The following is an 18,314-nucleotide window of genomic DNA, read 5'->3' as shown; positions in this document are numbered from 1 at the left end:
ACCTTTTCATCTGTTAACAATACGCATTATACGAATTACTTTTCGCACGAATTTTCAAGTTAAAAATACCTTCTGTTGCGCTAAAAGCCTTTGCCCATTTCTCTTCTGCCATTTACTCAACTAAACGCCTCGCGACACTAAAATGCACTCGCAAGTATCCCTATATATATATATATATATATATATATATATATATATATATATATATATATATATATACATACACACATACATACATATATCGCGCACGTGTGTGGGGTCTATAAAGATATAACCGCACAAAACACGACTGTTGAAACCCTATTCTAGATTGGAATGACTTTAAATCAAGAAAACATGATCGTACAGTACAGTATCAGATAGTCATGTTAATTATCCAGTACTGAATCATTCCGACGTGCAGCTGAACATCTAGCTCGTTCTGCTTTTCGTTGTACGAACCTGGCATAATGACAAGCTGTTAGTCTCAGCTACTTAGGAATATGGATGAAATCGAGTTATATATACGAACCCCAGTGAAAAGCAATGGAGCAATTTACGGCAATGTAGCCAATTTAATCTTCATCTCGGTTAAGGAAAGGGCGTGTCGGTTATATGAAAACAAATTATCTCAGGATGTAAAGGCAGGATGCATCACAATGCAATGCCTGGGTAATGCAACGCGGGGCGATTGTTATGATCAGTCACTAGTCACCCTTATTTACGTAGTCATGTCGCGTGTACGGAAGCTGTTTGGAGCAAATGAGACTGGTTATTACAGAAGCTTATATATCTGATCTGCGTGTGTGCTCGCGCGCGCGTGTGTACGGTTTATTCACATAACTAGTCTCTCTAAATCTAAAATCAGGAAAAATGTGACAACAAATACATCGTGGAAAATACCAATGGGAAAAGTATAGCAGAGACAAAGGATTGAAGGAATAGTCGCCTACCAACAACATTTACTCAATCGTAAAGAATAATTCACGATGATAGATACACTGCATAAGCCTAGGGCCCAAACTAAATGTTTCGAAATTCAGTAACAAGAAGTTCGAAACCCCACTTCCTCTGGCAACCAAAACATGCCACCAGCCTGCTATCTAGCGTGACTCAACACTGCTGTAACAAGAGTGAACATCAATATTGCATTGGTTGGTCTACGCACACGAGAGCGGATAAACTTAGTCCCAGAGTCACATCGGCTCCTGATACACATTCCTCCATATCATCAATTTTCTAACATGACAATGAAGATAATCTGGGAAACCGATCAAAATAACGTTTTCTGGGTGCTGAAAAACAGTAAACAGTAGCAGTACAAAGTCTTGTTTTAATAAAGTAAATGAATATCATCAATAAGGTCTCGGCTCACTCAATCCATCGACAGTACCAACACCCTGACATTTCAGATTTGGGGCTACTTAAAGTTCATTAAAGGCCAGTCATTGTGACCAGACCGGCTAAAATGAGTACATTTCCTATCCATTTTGAACTACAGATACTGAAGATACATGTGCAAGCATATACAGGTCGAATAGATATCTGCGGAATACAGTTATTGTATGAAATGTCTATGGATGTTTACATTAATTCACTCCAAAATTGTAACGAAAACAATGTTCTGTTATGGGGTTTCTTAAACGGGTATGCGTGAATTGATATGAACTAATATTTTTATCATTTATATAAAAATATTAAAGAAAAAGTCGAGTCACTTACAGAAAAGAAGCAAAGACAATAAAACCAACACAATATTCCTCCATTTTATGGGAGAAGAAGAATGAAAACGGAAACCAATACAATCTCGATATAAATGAAAATAAAAATGTCATAAAGTCGTTTCTACAAAGAAGGATTTTTGGTTATAACCAGAATCCCTCGAGGCTTAAAAAAATAAAAAAACAATAAAATTCTCTCCTTCACGTAGGTCGCACAAAGGAATTCATTTATTCGGAGAGGAGCTGGAATAACTGAATACAATGAGAAGGGACGTGCGTGTGTTTGCTTAATACTCTGGAGGTGACCTCGATTCGTCTTCTCTCGATATGATGGAACGAGAAACATTATCAGAATCAAGACTGATGTTACCCGTGGAACTGAGTGGGAAAAACGTGCATTTGGCGGTCTGAACTGGAAATAACTTTGTGTGTGTGTGTGTGTGAGAGAGAGAGAGAGAGAGGCGTAGACCGACTGTGTACAGATGAAAGAGGAAGGAAACGCATGCATTCTTCACAAAGACTTAACAGAAACCATCTTGCCATAATCCACGCAGGATACAGCGAGATCAAGTGATAAATTCTGGGGGGTTACCTAGCAAGACGAAAAGACAGCGCCAAACTAGTGATAGTAGTAAGCAGCATCACTACTCTTTGTAACTGCTCCGACAGACTGTGATCCTAACGAACGCCAATCTAAGGTTTATTTTCAACCGTCTCCCGACTTACCTAAGAGTACTCCGATCGACTAAAAATATTTCCTCGCCTTGACTCGCTTTCTTTGCTCATTGCTTGTTCTCCTTGGGAGTTTGGTGCGGTAGGTCCACGGTTTCAATGATTGCAACTGTTTCGAATGAGTAATTTTAGCTGAGAAGAAGCAAAAAGATAGAACAGTTGCTTGTATATTAAAGAGATTTTTACTAAGTCATGACTCAAAATCCGTTAGGGCATTATCGGATATCTGTTTGCTATAGCGTCAAAGCGTACAAAAGCATCAGTACAAACTGAGGAATTAATTCAATCACGAAGTATTATAGGAAATGTCTACATTTATGCTTACCCTTCCATGACTACCACACCAACCAGAAAACATAGATCAATGAAACGCTCACGAAACGGAGAAAGTGCGGTTACAAACATGATAGGAGACCGATTGTACACCCAAGAAGACCGTGAGGAATAGGTACGAACTCGCGCACCCATCTTGCCCCGAAAGAAATAAGCTTCTAATATCTCCATATCTTATATTTCTACATCGAGCGAATATTTACATCGGTACATCAAAAATCCCATCAAGAAAGTCCATAAAAATAAACTTCCAGTTCGAAGCTTCCAAATGAAGCGTTCTCGAAAATAACCTCTATCTTTTTTTTTATTGCATACGTTCGAGTCGACAGACGTAAAGGAGACCCTTGGCAATGACTTAGGAATAAAGTTGGCTCCCTTCGCGTTTTGAAACGTTCATTAGGAGTCCGGAGAGCATTGGCAAAGCTCCCTCTTTCTCCCTCTCTAGGCGTGTTTGTGGGTATATGACGCGTTGCGCTCACACACACACACACACGCGCGCACAAATATATATCGATGATTTTTGTCATTTTACTCTAAGCGTTTTCTAAATGTATCCCCATTTTTAACACACCCAACACTTAAGTTTATTCTATTGTAGTTGGTCATAGACTTTATTCTTATTTCATACAAAAGTTCCGCTAACTACTTCAAGTGCACGTTCTCTCTCTCTCTCAATCTCTCTCTCTCTCATCTCTCTCTCTCTCTCTCTCTCTCTCTGTATCTGATTTGCTTCTAAAATTGTATCATTCATTTCTTGCGTCATCGTTCAGAGTCATACCATCTCTTCACGACATCATAAATAGGCCAAGTTATTTCGGTGCTCACTGACAATGTTCGGTAAAAAAAAAAATAAAATAAAATAAAAACGTAGAATAGACTCTAGATTTCGGTTCAAATTCTAAATATATCTCCACAGCCTTTATGCTGTATCTGAGAATATATACGAATAACAAGAGACACTGAATTTCATTGTCTTGTAGTTAAGTGCAGGTAGGAAACCAGTTTTCATTGAGGATTGTGTTAGCGCAGAAACTTGATGCATTTGTTTTTATGCTATTTAAGAGGAATCTTCCGTCGAAAGGGATAAAGGACCTTTTATTTCTTTGTGAACTCCATCGATTGAAGAGTTCTCGTTCATTTCAAAATGATAATAACGATAAGCAGGGTAAGAGACTTCTTCACAAAAGAAAGCATGACAACATTATCATAATCTTACAGTGACTGAGCTAAAACTGCGCTGCAAGATATGACAGTTTTTCCACCGTAATGACAACAGCCACGTTATTAATCTATCTTCACCAATTTATAGTCTTAAGTAAACGATAGCCTTTACAAAGAAACAAACAAAGACAATCGCAGCCCACAAAAAGCGTTCATATTCTATCCTCATCCAACCTGTACCTTGCCCCACCCACTGCACCGCCCTCCATGTCAGTCATTTAGTATCGATTTCTTTTATTCGTGACTTTCTTTTTCTATTTACTCCTACAGCGAACACTCCTTGCGGAGGAATCTCATCATCATCCTTCCGGTTGCAGTCCATTCGGTGAATTTGGTTACGTTTTACTGACAAAACTAAAACTCCTCAGCTGAAACAACACGAAGTTCTTGGAAATTACGAACACAATTTAGCACTGCCAGTTCTTTCTACTCCTGAATTCTCGAACAATGTAGGATTTTATAATTATCATTAATTCTGATCTTGGACAAATTTCCTAACTCGTTTGTTTCCTCCCTAAGCAAGTTTTTGGGATACGGTTGCTAGACTCATACCCTTCACCCTGACTACAAGTAACTAACAGGCACCTAAGCTACTGCTTAGGTCGAAGGAATTTTGCGTGAAACCGGAATAGATATCGCCCCACGCCCAAGATCGATCCTGGGACTCCCGTTGGTGAGGCTGGTAACCACAGAACGACAAGGATCATACACAAACGTGCGCATGCACATGCACGAGTGCATATATCCACACAATATATATATATATATATTGTGTGGATATGTGCACTCTTTCTCATGGGAGAGAGGGAGAGAGAGAGCAGTTTGTTCATGTAATGTTTGCAAAGTACACCATACCTTCTGGACTGCACAAAGTAATGCACATTCCCATTACAGCACTAACCCGAGTTGTTTTAAAGAACTGTTGTTACGTTTATAATCTATGTAATACCAACGTATCAAGATATATTCTATTCACTGTATTAGGTGTATCAAGAAACCCTTACAGTTATTAACCTCATGTGTTATAGCATGGTAATTGATTTGGGGTCTAAAATTTCGTATGAAATGATACATCTCAATAAATCTGGCATTTCTTATATTTATCAGGCGTAGTAGTGGTGATCTGCATTGCATGGCACTACAAGAACCAAAACGTTACTGTGGGATTAATTAAAGTCATTGTGAGTGCCATTCGTTCTTAAATATTCGAACAGTTCACTAAGAAATACTTGCCACATATTTCTTACATAAGCAAAATAAAAAAAAAAATGAGATTTCCATACTTTTCGTCATCTCTATACAAACAGGCAAGTGGTAAGCATCTAAGTCTAAGAGAATATTTCGTAACTCATAAAAAAGTTATGTTTATTACTATCATTATTATACATGACTACAGATCATCCCTTGAGCAAATAAAATAACGAGCTAGAAAAGCGTAACTACTTTTGCAACATACTTAACCAGTAGCAACTTGTATCGGATGAATGCCTTTATTATCTTCGATGAACCAAGGTCATTTTTTACTTATTTAGTATGCAGAATGCATTTACGTCATTCTCACAACCAACGAACTGTTACGAAAAGCCAGTGCACCATCAGAATACGCTATTACGTTGTGTGACCTGACTTATTAATCTCGATGTCGAAAGGGAGCTTTATTTTGATGAGTCCGCTAAGTATCTAGTATTCATATCTCCTGGAAGACGTTAAAATTTGATCCTAATTTTACAACAGAAACTTAACCGTACTTTGCTCTTGCAAATGTTTGAGTTTAGTCATTTACATTTTTTTTTTTCTATTTTCAGTCAAAAAGGGTCTATCACGCATTCTGGATTCGTACCCAGTCCTTATTGATATCTCTTTAGGTCTAGGCTAGGTACTGACATCAGACTGACTGTCCCATCGGTATCCGTATAAAAGCGCACAGGATGTAGTACTATATCGATCCTAAAAACTGAACGAGTGCACTTGAGTTTAATTCCGTAACAGAAGACAGCATGGCAGACAGCTAGCAATTAAGTCAGTAACTATGGAGGGAAGAAATATATATATTTCTTTTCATCTGCAACATACATGTATGTTGCTGTATGTACACACACACACACAGACCAGACAGACGATTAAACAATAATATATATATATATATTATCATATATATATATATATATATATATATATATAGATATATTATATATTATATATATCTATATATATATATATTATATAATATATATAAAGTAAATAAGTACATAAGTGCCTGAGTATATGTATATATCTATAGACATGATGCACCACATTTGGCCATGACCCAGGCATTACAGCAATACACCATTCCCATCCTAGCGTAACAGCAAAGACACGCTATAGAGCTCTGTATCCAAGCGCAAAATAGTAGTGCTAATGGCACCAACAATGACACACCTAGAGACAACACATTTCTACAGGCACGGTTTAGAACAGTGTTACCCATAGTAACTGACACACACACACACACACATGTTCTGTTTTACCTGTCGTCTGATAAGTGGTTGCTCGATGACCTCGTTGGCAGAGTAGCCAGACGGTTCTCAGCATGGGGGTGGGGGGTGGGCGCTTGGTCTGTTATATTGAGCGTTGTAAGAAGAATGGGAACAATCGGGAAAATATTGACGAATTTGGGAGCGACACGAGATCTTCTAGTGGCCAGTTGCAACCACTGGAAAATCAAGACGTGTATGTGTATTATATGTGTAAATTACATATATAATTAATTATAATTAATTAATTATAATATATATATATGGATAGGGATATCTATATATATATATATATAGTCAGAGAGAGAGAGAGTCCAATATTACACAAAATCAACTAAACTTGGACTAACAACGCTTCAAAATACAGGGGATTATTGTAACTAATACTGGCAAAGTCTGTACTGAAATGACGGTTTGTTAACTCACTCTGGCAAAATCACCGTTTACACGTAACTTTCAAACTAAGACTATTTTACTTGGTCTTTAACACGGGTCCTTCTTCAGCCATAGCTTTACGTGAGGTAAATGCAAAAATAATCATCAGCTGTCTGCATATTCTAACGCGAAAGGTACACAGAAGTCAGCATAGTTTAACGGGAGGTCGGTTCTTTCGGAAACCTAAAAGGAAAACTTGTGTTTAGTTCGACTCGATTCTTGAAGTAATATGACTCACAGCAATTACAGGAAAGAGAAAAATGTGTAGCAAAGGTCAGAGTTGAAACTGACGAAGAACTACCCGGTGGTTAACTATGAGTTACAACTTTCCCAATTTCCTGTGGGAATGCAAAACCATTCACAGCCTTCTTTATATCCTGTGAAAAGGCAAAGCTTTGTGCATGCAACCTATCACATACAAACGAGCATATCGATAAAGCAAGTCATGGCTTCAAGAGAACCAAGCCCGAAGTAATTTAGAACCAGTTTTGGAGAGCAACAGCCACTGTAATATTCACAAAATAAAATCAGTAAGAGTACCCTTCATGTAAAATTCGGTTGCAGATCAATACTATACGCTTGGTTACTTAGGTTCCAGAGAGTGGGAAACTGTTAAGAAGTGAAATGCCTTAGGCTATATGACTAACAGACAAACCGGGGGAGTCTGAACAGAAGTTTGTTCTTGGAAAACGAATTACCTCAAGATCCGAACCTTCTCTGTAACACAATTAAGTAATAAAACAGGTCCAAGTTCTTCGACGAACACATTTCTTAAAAAAAAAAAAAAAAAAGTTCATTTGCACTACCACATTTACGATGTAAAAGTTACGACCCACTTAGATGACATGATAATGAAAAACGTTCTAAAAGATCCAATTGTAAATAACAATTGATACAAATTCGTTTGCAGATAATTGATATTTACTGGCAGTATTTTTTTTACCCATATCCTTGATTGTCTCAACAAAAATATTTAGAATACGGGATACGATTATAATATATATATATATATATATATATATATATATATATATATATATATATATATATACATACTACATCATACATATATATATATATATATATATATATATAATATATATATACACACACATATATATAATAATATATATAATATATATATATATATATATATATATATATATATATATATATATATAATATATATATAAGGACAAATCAAATGTTGACAGTTATTGTTTTTGACTATTCAAGGCGACCAGACGCAGCATTACACGCATCAATTCTATGAAGATTCGAACCTTTCCGGAAAATATTTTTTGTTAGAGAACTGACACGAGTGGCAAAATTGCTGCCATTATTGCAAGTTGAGAAAACCGTAAACCGCAACTTCCCTTGTAGCAGGTACATAGCCCACACGTCTCAAGGTTAAAACACTTTCTCGTTAGCTCAACATGGCGACGAAAAATTTTATATAAAAATATAAAAACAATATTGTCCAAAAATGTCATTCTTACTTCCTCTATCGCTCCCGTGACATATAAGCGTGAATTGTGTCCAAAAACCAAAACCCCATCTCTTGCCATACGCTGGAAGCAAATCAAAATGTAACTGCCAATTCTTTTAAAAATAAAAAGGTCAAGTAGCCATATTTATGTATTTAGGTATGTCATACTCGACTCCATCATATTCTTTGAACAAAAGGACAATGATCGTTGATATTTTATATATATATATATATATATATATATATATATATATATATATATATATATATAAACATTATCAACACAAACGGGTTAGAATGGATTTACCATTAGACCCTCCTGTCTGCTATAACTATTGATCATCTCCATATATTTTATTTCTAGATTTCCCCTCTTAAATTACACACACACAAACATACGAGAGAGAGAGAGAGAGAGAGGAGAGAGAGAGAGAGAGAGAGAGAGAGAGCACTTCAAAGAATTTTTCGAAGCCTCAAGAGCAAGGGCATCAATACCTGAAGTGCTTTAAATCACATAATCGAATAACTATCGCCCACAGCCCTAACGTGGAGAGCTTTATTGTTACGGCCTTCCGATCCCAGCACTTACTGCGGCCTACATATTGATATGATACCTCGGAGGACCACATTCTAGCCTTTGCGAAGCTTGCTTCTCTCTAAACTGGCTCTACGAATGGGAAAAAAAATAAAAATGTCGTATGGGTTTTGATATTGTCTGACAAAATGTTAGCCGAACGCTTTTATGACACAACTGCAGTCAGATCTCGCTGAACTAGTGGTTCGACTAATGTATAATTATGCGAGTAATAATTTACAGTTTTCCTCGAGGCTAAAAATGAATCGCTTAAAGAAAGAAAGAAAAAAAAGGAAAAAACCTGCCAGTAGAAGCAATGCCGTGATTGTGTAAAATATTGCTATTGTAGTCTAGACTTCATCACTTCGTATTCACCTTCCATACTGATGATACGTGAATGGCTACTATTATTGCCCAATACAGTACGACGGTTGTTTCTGGTCGCGGTTAAAGGAGATAGATTTCGTCATCGAATGGAATCAGCCGGCTTCCCCCGCGCGGGTGAAAGTCTCCTTCCATCCCTTCAGATTCTTGAGTTGCCAGTATCACTTAAACAAACTTTACGTTTAAAAGCTCAAGCATATATTATATACTTGCTTCAATGAAATTCAACAGATCTATTTTCCTTGATTATTCAGATGAAAGTGAAAATTTCGCCCAATATACAGCCAGATGTTTCGAATTTTTCCTTCAGAGTCCTTGGTATCACTGATGATATTCCAGTGCGCTACGGTTTCACATAGGTCACTCGTTCTCCAATCGACCTGGCAACTGTCGCTCCGAGTTTTGGGCCGGGGTGACTTCGCCCTACAAACACTACCTATAAGCTAAAGGAGTGGGGTTGTTGTTGTTGTTGCTATTATTATTATTAATAATACGATATAGTATTCGCTTTAGCTAAATTTAAACTTCCTTGCGTACCCCATTTACTATTTATTATAATAAAATTATTTTCATGTTTTCTAGTAAATATGTCTATTTTCATAAATAAAAGGTCGGTAGCTACCAATTTAGCACCTAAATAACTACATAATTTCAAAGAACTTACCTTCACAAAAGGGTAGCTAAATTAACTAAATAAATAAACAAGGAGATTAATAAATGGACAAATTACCTCCCCCCCAAAGAAAATAATAAAATAGATAAATAAATAAATAGAGTTCCTAATTATATTATATTAGCACAGTATATTTTTAAAACATGGCTCTGAAAGGACAGAACATTTACACTAAGGAAATACATATGGATAACATTTACTCCGAATGACAGCATTTTCTCTGACGTAATTAACAACAAATGACTAAAACTCAATCCACGTAGGTACTAATTTCATATTGGAAATGGTTACCAAGCCAATAACACTGAAGCTATTTAATCACTAAACATAATAGGAAAAAAAAGCAGTAAAGGCATAAAATTACCTACTGGATTAGTCACTCGATGGTTTGAAACCCTTTCATACGAACTAATCCTGTGCATACCCATTCAATATTACATTTAACAGAAATTCCTTCCTCCCTAAACAGTTCACGTACTTGATTTATTAATCCCAATGAATTGAACCCTTTCTTTCTTTCTTTCTTTCTATTCTATTTTACTCACCGACTGTCAACCGTAGTTGAGCTCTTTATTATCAACCAGTGTTTGAAAAACATTGCCGCCTCTTCAATTCATCCATTCTTCAGGTGTCAATCTGTTATAAAGAGAAAAAGTAGAGGCTCGAATTGCCGTCTTATGTATCGTAATATTTGCTAAACAATGCTTCAAAATTTCATGAAATAAATCCTCTGTCAAATGAGATGGATTACAGTTTTGGAGATTTAAAATCGTGAATACCTAGACAGAAATAGCATCAGCACGAAGAAAATAATTATATAATTTCCATTCCACATCTCATTCCTCAGCAGCCTCACTTTTGGCACGAAATTATTTGGGGTACCATAAATGTCCAAACTCATTTAAATGTTTCTCTCAGTACTCTTAATGTATGATTTCACAATACATGGCTTCTGCAAAAACTATGGTCATCAATACGTATTTAATAAAAAAAAAATGTGGACTAAACAGACATTATGAAGCCCTTGATAACATGTTTATAAAATATATTTATAATGATATAATCTTCCGGTTCCATTGGTTTATATATGAATTTGTCTGTAACATCGGTGTAAATACAATTTTAGCATTTAAGGTGGCATTTACCATCATTCAACAAATCAACCATGGAAGAACAGCACAGCGGAGGAATTTCAATCAATTAGTCTGATATTTTTAGCCTCTTTTACTTTATGGCTGTTTTCATCTCACTCTTTCTGTGTAGAGTACAAACATAGCAGAAAGTAGTTTTAGAATATCATATGAATACTTAGGTATAGTACACTTCTTTTAATACCTTAGTTTCATGCAGATTATATGAATTTAATACCACAGAGACTGAAATGGATAAATGATACTATGATAATGTCAACAACGGAGCATCCAGCTTTAATAATAATATAATATAATAATAATAATAATAATAATAATAATAATAATAATAATAATAATAATTACTACTGTACTATTTATATAGTTATGCAATAAAGAAAAAGCATTCTTACCTTATTTTTCTATTTCAGTAACAGCACTGAAATGCTTCACCTGCAATTCTGAAACAGACTCTGCCTGCAATGATAACTTCAACTCAGATTCACCAGCTCTGCAATCAGCTTTCATCGTCGACTGTGAAGAGAAAGATGGAATGTCCCCATTCTGTCGCAAAGTCAAGTATGCAAGTGAGTATTTCTCATTTACATGGGAATTATCTAAAATGCAAGAGTATAGCAAATATCACACTCATGTCCAAAGGTTGTGAGATTAAATTAAAGATATACTATTCTAATTTACTTCTCTTGTCCTTTGGGATATCAACATTATCTGTTGCAGCCTCTCTCATTTCTTTATTTTCATTACTGTAGTTTCAATCAATGCTTCCAATAATGGCTATCTGATGATTTCAAATCTCCCCTTAAAAGATCTATATAAGATGATATTTGCAACCATTATTAAACATCAAAACTACAGGACACATGTGTCAGCAATCATTTAATCTATTAATTGTATCTACTATGGGATGCAAATTTGTTGCTTCATTGCAAAACACGATTACTGCTTACCTACATATTATATCCCATATAAAATGTATAGCTGTAATAATATAATAATTATGATGACAAGTATCCATTTGGAGCCACTCATGACATAAATGGCAATGGGAATTACTTCAAAGCAGTAACAAAATATGGTTAATATTCATTTAGTTACCAATCTGCAGCTGATATTCATTTTCAACGTAACTCAAATAAAACATTATCAGGACTCGTTTAAAACTAGTAATATAATAAAATTATTTAATGATTAAGTATACCCCATACCCATTCATAAATGGTAGTTATCTCCTATCTACTGTTTTTTTCCTTTGTATGAGGATGAGGTCCCATTGGCTTATGAGACAAAACATTCTAACAGCAATATGTGAAGCTGGAAAGAAATGATATACACATACCTTGAGATTATGAGTGGACAAGCAAAATATAGTTTTAGTTACATGCAGCAGAGCAGAATTAGATTAATTACCTGAATAAGATTGCTAAGGGATAGATGATTAAAAATTTATAATAATTGCCACAAGGAAGGTGAGATTTACAAGACTATATCGCCATCTGCTACTCAATTAGAGTAATGTGGCATTGAGCATTGCTATCACTATTGCTCACTAGCATGGTACAGTAGCCAAATAGAGTAAACTTGATGCTTCAAGAATCAGTGATAATCACAACTTTGGTATAAGTTAGTATAGTACTGTAGTAGCATATTTATTATGACTTTACTTTGCCCACTGAAATGTTTTAGTACTTCCTAAGTTATGTCAACAGTATTTCAGAATAGGAAGGGTCCACCAAACATTTATGCATTATAGGGAAAATGATTTCCATTTCCTTCAAAAATGTCCCTCAGTCATATGTTTTGTGATGCAGTCATGCCACGCAGTTCACAGTAACTACATAGTCAGTTTTTTGTCAAGACCCTTCCTTTTTAAAATTTTTGTTGACTGTTCATACCTGCATTATTTTTAGTACTTCAAGCGTGCTTTAATAAGAATGCAACTGATCTTATCATAATTTACAGAGTAGCTTTTATTGTGAGTTTTGTTTTTTTAGCTGGAAGTGCTTACACAAGTTAATTCAAGGTGAGAATACTCAACCATTCAGTAACCACTTGTCAAGGTACCAGTGATAACATTTAAAAAAAAAAAAAGCATCTAAAATTTTCAAAAAACATCTTAAGGTAAAGTGTTGAATTGGCCATCATTATTGTTTTGGCTGCCCATTACCTGTCATTGAATTGAAAGTATATGTGCATTCATTTTTTCACTTTTTTATTCTATGTCAGCCTTGATGACTTTATGGATGTCACTGAAGTCCCCAGTTTATGTGCCTAAAATTGTACTTAAAACAATATTGAAAAAAAAGTTGTTTTATCCTTCTTTTAGCAACTAAGTACAGTAGATGAAAAATTAAGATTTCTCATACCAGTCACTCTCATTTGACTACGTAAAATTCAATGAAAGACAACTGTGCAGTAGGTGATACTCTAAAGAGAATTTCAAATAATGTTAGCTGAAAGAAAACTGACTTTAACAGTGCTTATTACAAATCCATTTCCCTATATATACTATTTGCTACATATTACTTTATATTTTGCAACTGGTGATACTGTAGAATGCTAAATTCTAAAAGGAAATCAAGAGAGTATAATTTTTATCTGTACACAGTACAGTATTCTTACTTACTGATATAGCTGAGTATTCTTATCTAGTATGTATTTTATTTAATATGTTTTTTGCCTTTATTTCATGATGTGTTGGTAATGTGCAGTACAGTATGTTAATAAATCTTTTGTTAGCTGTCAGTGTACATAAGAATGCTTTGTGCAGTTAACAACATGCTGCATTTTATTTTGTGCACTGCTTTTTCACCACTTCTCTGTGTGTGCTGCTATTTAATGTTACATTTGTCCCTGAATGTACATTTTTTCTTTCAGTTGAGCGAGGTCAGTGACGATACAACGGAGGATAAGTATATTGAATGTTGCATAATGTACAAGGAAACTAATGACTGGGTTATCTCGGAGTTGTTTGGCTACAGATATATTAAGAGCCATTCTTGAATGTAGTATACATGTGACTACGTATATTATTTTCCTCTCCATTTGTTTGTTTTCTTAGAAGAGGAAAAGTTGTTTATATTCTGCAGTAATTAGAATTCTCGATGTGTCCTATTTCTATAATGTATAGAATAATCCTAACTCTGCAAGGTGTTATCCAGTCGCAAAGCATGTCTTTCAATCTATTTAGTCTTCTTTTCTTAGGTATTTTTTACTGGAATATCGTTGATGGGATATAATTTACTGTAGGCATTTGTAGTTCAATACAGTATTTTGTTCTTGGGAATAATGCACAACCCTATAAAGTAGGTTTAAGCTGTGTCTAAGGTGTCATCAAGCATACCCTAGACTCATAATAGTCTGATACTTAAGCATTTTAATAGTAAGAGTAGTTTTCAAATACACTCTCCAGTATTAGAAATGTTGCACTTATAGTTGACAAAGCATTGTACTGCACGTCCAGTACAGTATTTTGATGTCATCCATGAGAATAAAAATTTTGTCAGTCATTGTGAAGCACCACTTTTGTACACTGTCTTTCTCTTATGGGATTTCTTTAAAATTCTTATAATCTTTTTTTCAAGAATGGCTCTATTAAGAATTTGAGCTCGCAACTGAGCTATGTTAATTCAACAGTTAACTGTGTCTGAATAAGCACTAAAAACCAAAGACATTTATCAAAAAACCCCAAAACTCGTTATCTTGCAAATTTATATTTGTGCAGCTTCAAACATTAGGTATAGTTAAAAACCTGCAGTTTATATAAAAAGCAGACTCACTGCTGTGAATTTCAGTGATACAGGTTTTGGCCAATAATTTAACTACCATATACAGTACATATTTATTTTTCAGCTATTTTGTGCCTGAAGTTTCATCAATACCACATAAATAGCCTGAAGTTTCATCAATACAACATACAGTAAATTGTCATGGAAAATCTCCCATTAATGTATTGTAATGTACCATTTTATAAAAAAAAAAAAAGTGCAGTTCAGATGCAGTTTCTACATGGTACTTTCTTTTGGTCATTTTGATAGTACGTATTACGTATATACTTATTTTGTTGGGCCACATAACACTTTTTTTTTAATCCTGAATGTGTGCCGACCTCCAATGGAACTTAGCATTTTTATGACAAGAATTAATTTTACTGGTTAGAGCAACTTTGGCTGATTTAATAACTGTCTACTGAGACAGATCACATTTACAAGAATTAAACCCTGTAAGACGCGGCCACAGTCAACCTTGTGCCTTGCATGGTGTATTGTTGACATCATTCAAGGTTCTTTGTAGCATTCCTTTCAGCCAGCCGCAGCACCACTTTCTTCCTTCTATTTTTTTGTCCCTTCCCTTTGGTCTTTCCCCACCTTGTTGTCTATCCTTTGTAAATTTCCTTATTACAGTTTTCACCTAAGTATGAACCCTTCAGGCATGTTTATGAGTTTATCAATTTAGTAAATATATAACACTAAGTGACAAAGTTCAAAAGAAAATTATTGTAAGTTGCCACAAAAATACAGAATTCCAAAAGAAGGTACCATAGACATTGATGGTGGGAACATTTTATGGCTATTCCTTAATGCCTAGACCCTTGTAATAATGATGTTCTGCTTTTTTCATGGTGGAAGGTTCTTTAATGTCACAGTTGTTGCTTATGCATGAACCCTTCTGTTGTCACCTATATAAAGTACATATATACTGCAGGATCTTTAAATTAATTCATTTATTATTCCTGCAACTTAATATTTCTGTAATAAAAAGAATGAATAAATTTTATCTGCTATTGAAAGAACTTTTATATAAGTTATTGTGTTATTGTTAAATAATAAAATGATTAGATTTGCAAAATTAATTCCGAATAAATATTACCCTTAAAAAAGATATTAATTGATAGAAACAACTACTGATTTGCATTAGTGCTAATTTTTGCAACAAATTTAGAATGAAAGGATCAGCTTTATATTGAGGCAAAAATATACATAGGATGAATATACAATATTTCAATAGCTTTCACAGAAATAATGAAAACTTCCTTCATCTATGGTATCTAATTACCATCACATCACCTAGAATTCATAGGTCAACTTGCAAATATGTGATGACCTACAGAGTAAAAATATCCAACTCGGACCTTCCTCTATTTGTGATTAAATTCTAGGGTAATAATTTCATGCAAACATAAAAATATGATGCAATACTAAAACATGGGAAGGAAAGCAAATCCTTGACCTAAATCCATCAATATGATATTCTAACTCAATTCTTTACCCTCAGTCCACAACGCCAGTGAGTTAAGAGTTCAGCGTGACTGCGGCTACATGAAGCGTGAAGGCTATGACTGCTACCAGAAGCGTTCTGAGGACTACGTTATGGACACATGCCAGTGTGAGCAAGAACTCTGCAATGGTGCCCCATCTCTTTCAACTTCTGTAGCTACGATGTTTGCCATCGCTGTCCCCATCGTCGCTAGATTCTTGTAAAGCTACAGTATTGTATTTCTCAAAGAATGTCATATGTAGTAGATATAACACTGTCAAAACTGTGATCATGGTTAGTCTTACAAGGAGAAAAACTAAGTAGCATTTATCTCCTACAAGACTAGAGATAATCACTGTTACCAGTGCCACCTGCTTTAAAATTACTATACCGTATACGCCAACTTTTAAAGGAATATTCAGCATTTTACTGGTGTTGAAATTATTTCCTGTAAAGATGGCTAATACTTTGTTGCTACAGCATAGATAAAAATTTTTGCATTGAAGTAGATCAGTACAACATACCTTCTCCCATAGCACTAAATCTAGAACACATTAATGAATTTGTAGCAAATGTTCTTAGTCAAATTCAGAGTAAATCAAAATATATAGTTTGCTGTAATGTTTAAAATTGTAGGGCTTTTTAATTTATATAATTTTGTCAAGTAGATAATGTAGTTTATAATTAGGAATTAGACATTTCCTTCCTAAAAGTAACTTGCATAATACGTACATACAGCATGAACAGCTGTCCCAATCAAGACTACCATTCCTTGTGGATTACCTACTTTAACCCTATGACCCCTGAGTTCTCATTCCAACTCTTTTCTTGGTTTTTCCCTTTGTATCTGCAGCCTCCTTTGTTTCAAGTATTTCATTTTTCCCTTTCTTTTCTTGAGTGATGTTTCAAAACAGGAAAATATCTTCACTCATAGAATCCTATAGAATTCTCATCGCATCCCATAAAAATATTTTTCTTTTGTATAAAAGTGCACCCTGTAAATATTACAGTATGTAATAAATGCACATGTAAACTGTATCTAAAAATTCATAACATTATAGATAATGAATAGTCAAGAGCAGAAAATATTATACTAGACATTTTATTACAAAAATTGTTCACTGTACATACTGTATACAGTACTGTAAATTATGACAGCTTAGTTAAAAGTGCTCTTACACTCAGTGAGAAGATGGCAGTAACTGTTAAAATATTGATGCTGGGCCTTTAATGATTTACTATACATAAAAGTTGTTGTTGAGCTGTTTAATGTTTAAAAGACAATCATTCAGTTATGTAAATGTGAATATTTTACACAGATTTATAGGTTGTACATGGTGGTTAATAAATTTAAAAATATACATATCATGACTGAATTCCCCATAAATTATTCATAATAAAGGATAAGAAAGTATTGGTGTGAGAAATTGTTCATGACCTTAAAATTTAATCAAAACTTAAGGTTCATCTGCTGCTAGTAAAAAGATATTCAAACCCACTGCAAAAATTGGGTAAAGTACAGAAAAAGAAATGACCAACTATTTTCTGATTATAGTGCCCCAATAATACCATAAAAACACTGATGTAAATGGATGTAGCATGCAAAATTTAGCATCAAAAGTAAATTTTAGTGGCAACCCCAACACTTCACAGACAATAACCCCTAAGTAGTATGCAAGTGACCGCTAAAATGGACAGCAATGGGCAAAAAGTGTTTATCTCGGGTTACTTTTGACCTGCACAAGAGGTCATTAAAAAGCCATGGCTTTTATTATAATTTTTTTCAGAATGGACTGTTACCTCCAGATTGGCATGGTATTAACAATTTTACTATTTTATTCATAATATTTGAG

General features: G+C 34.6%; 2 protein-coding genes across 3 annotated transcripts in view; one reads left to right on the top strand and one right to left on the bottom strand.

Annotated features, from left to right (window-relative positions):
- The window catches only part of LOC135217298 (general transcription factor 3C polypeptide 5-like), a 120,104-nt gene extending 113,547 nt beyond the window's left edge, over positions 1–6,557 (bottom strand). The window contains exon 1 of one of the 2 annotated variants that reach the window (XM_064253062.1): positions 6,497–6,557. The gene's annotated coding sequence lies outside the window, so the exon portion shown is untranslated. Of the gene's footprint in view, positions 1–2,292; positions 2,315–6,496 lie in introns of those variants that run through there. The other variant, XM_064253063.1, reaches the window with a different exon arrangement.
- LOC135217299 (uncharacterized) overlaps positions 1–17,822 on the top strand; it is a 30,648-nt gene extending 12,826 nt beyond the window's left edge. The window contains exons 2-3 of the mRNA XM_064253065.1: positions 11,619–11,774; positions 16,480–17,822. Of these exons, the coding sequence (XP_064109135.1) occupies positions 11,619–11,774; positions 16,480–16,685 (362 nt within the window). The 3' untranslated portion in view covers positions 16,686–17,822. The remainder of the gene's footprint in view (positions 1–11,618; positions 11,775–16,479) is intronic.
- The last annotated feature ends 492 nt before the right edge of the window (positions 17,823–18,314 follow it).

This window comes from Macrobrachium nipponense, chromosome 7 (genome assembly GCF_015104395.2).
Source record: "Macrobrachium nipponense isolate FS-2020 chromosome 7, ASM1510439v2, whole genome shotgun sequence".
Classification (NCBI taxonomy): Eukaryota; Metazoa; Arthropoda; class Malacostraca; order Decapoda; family Palaemonidae; genus Macrobrachium; species Macrobrachium nipponense.
Note: the sequence above shows the minus strand (reverse complement) of the source record. Positions and strands in the feature narration are given on the sequence as shown.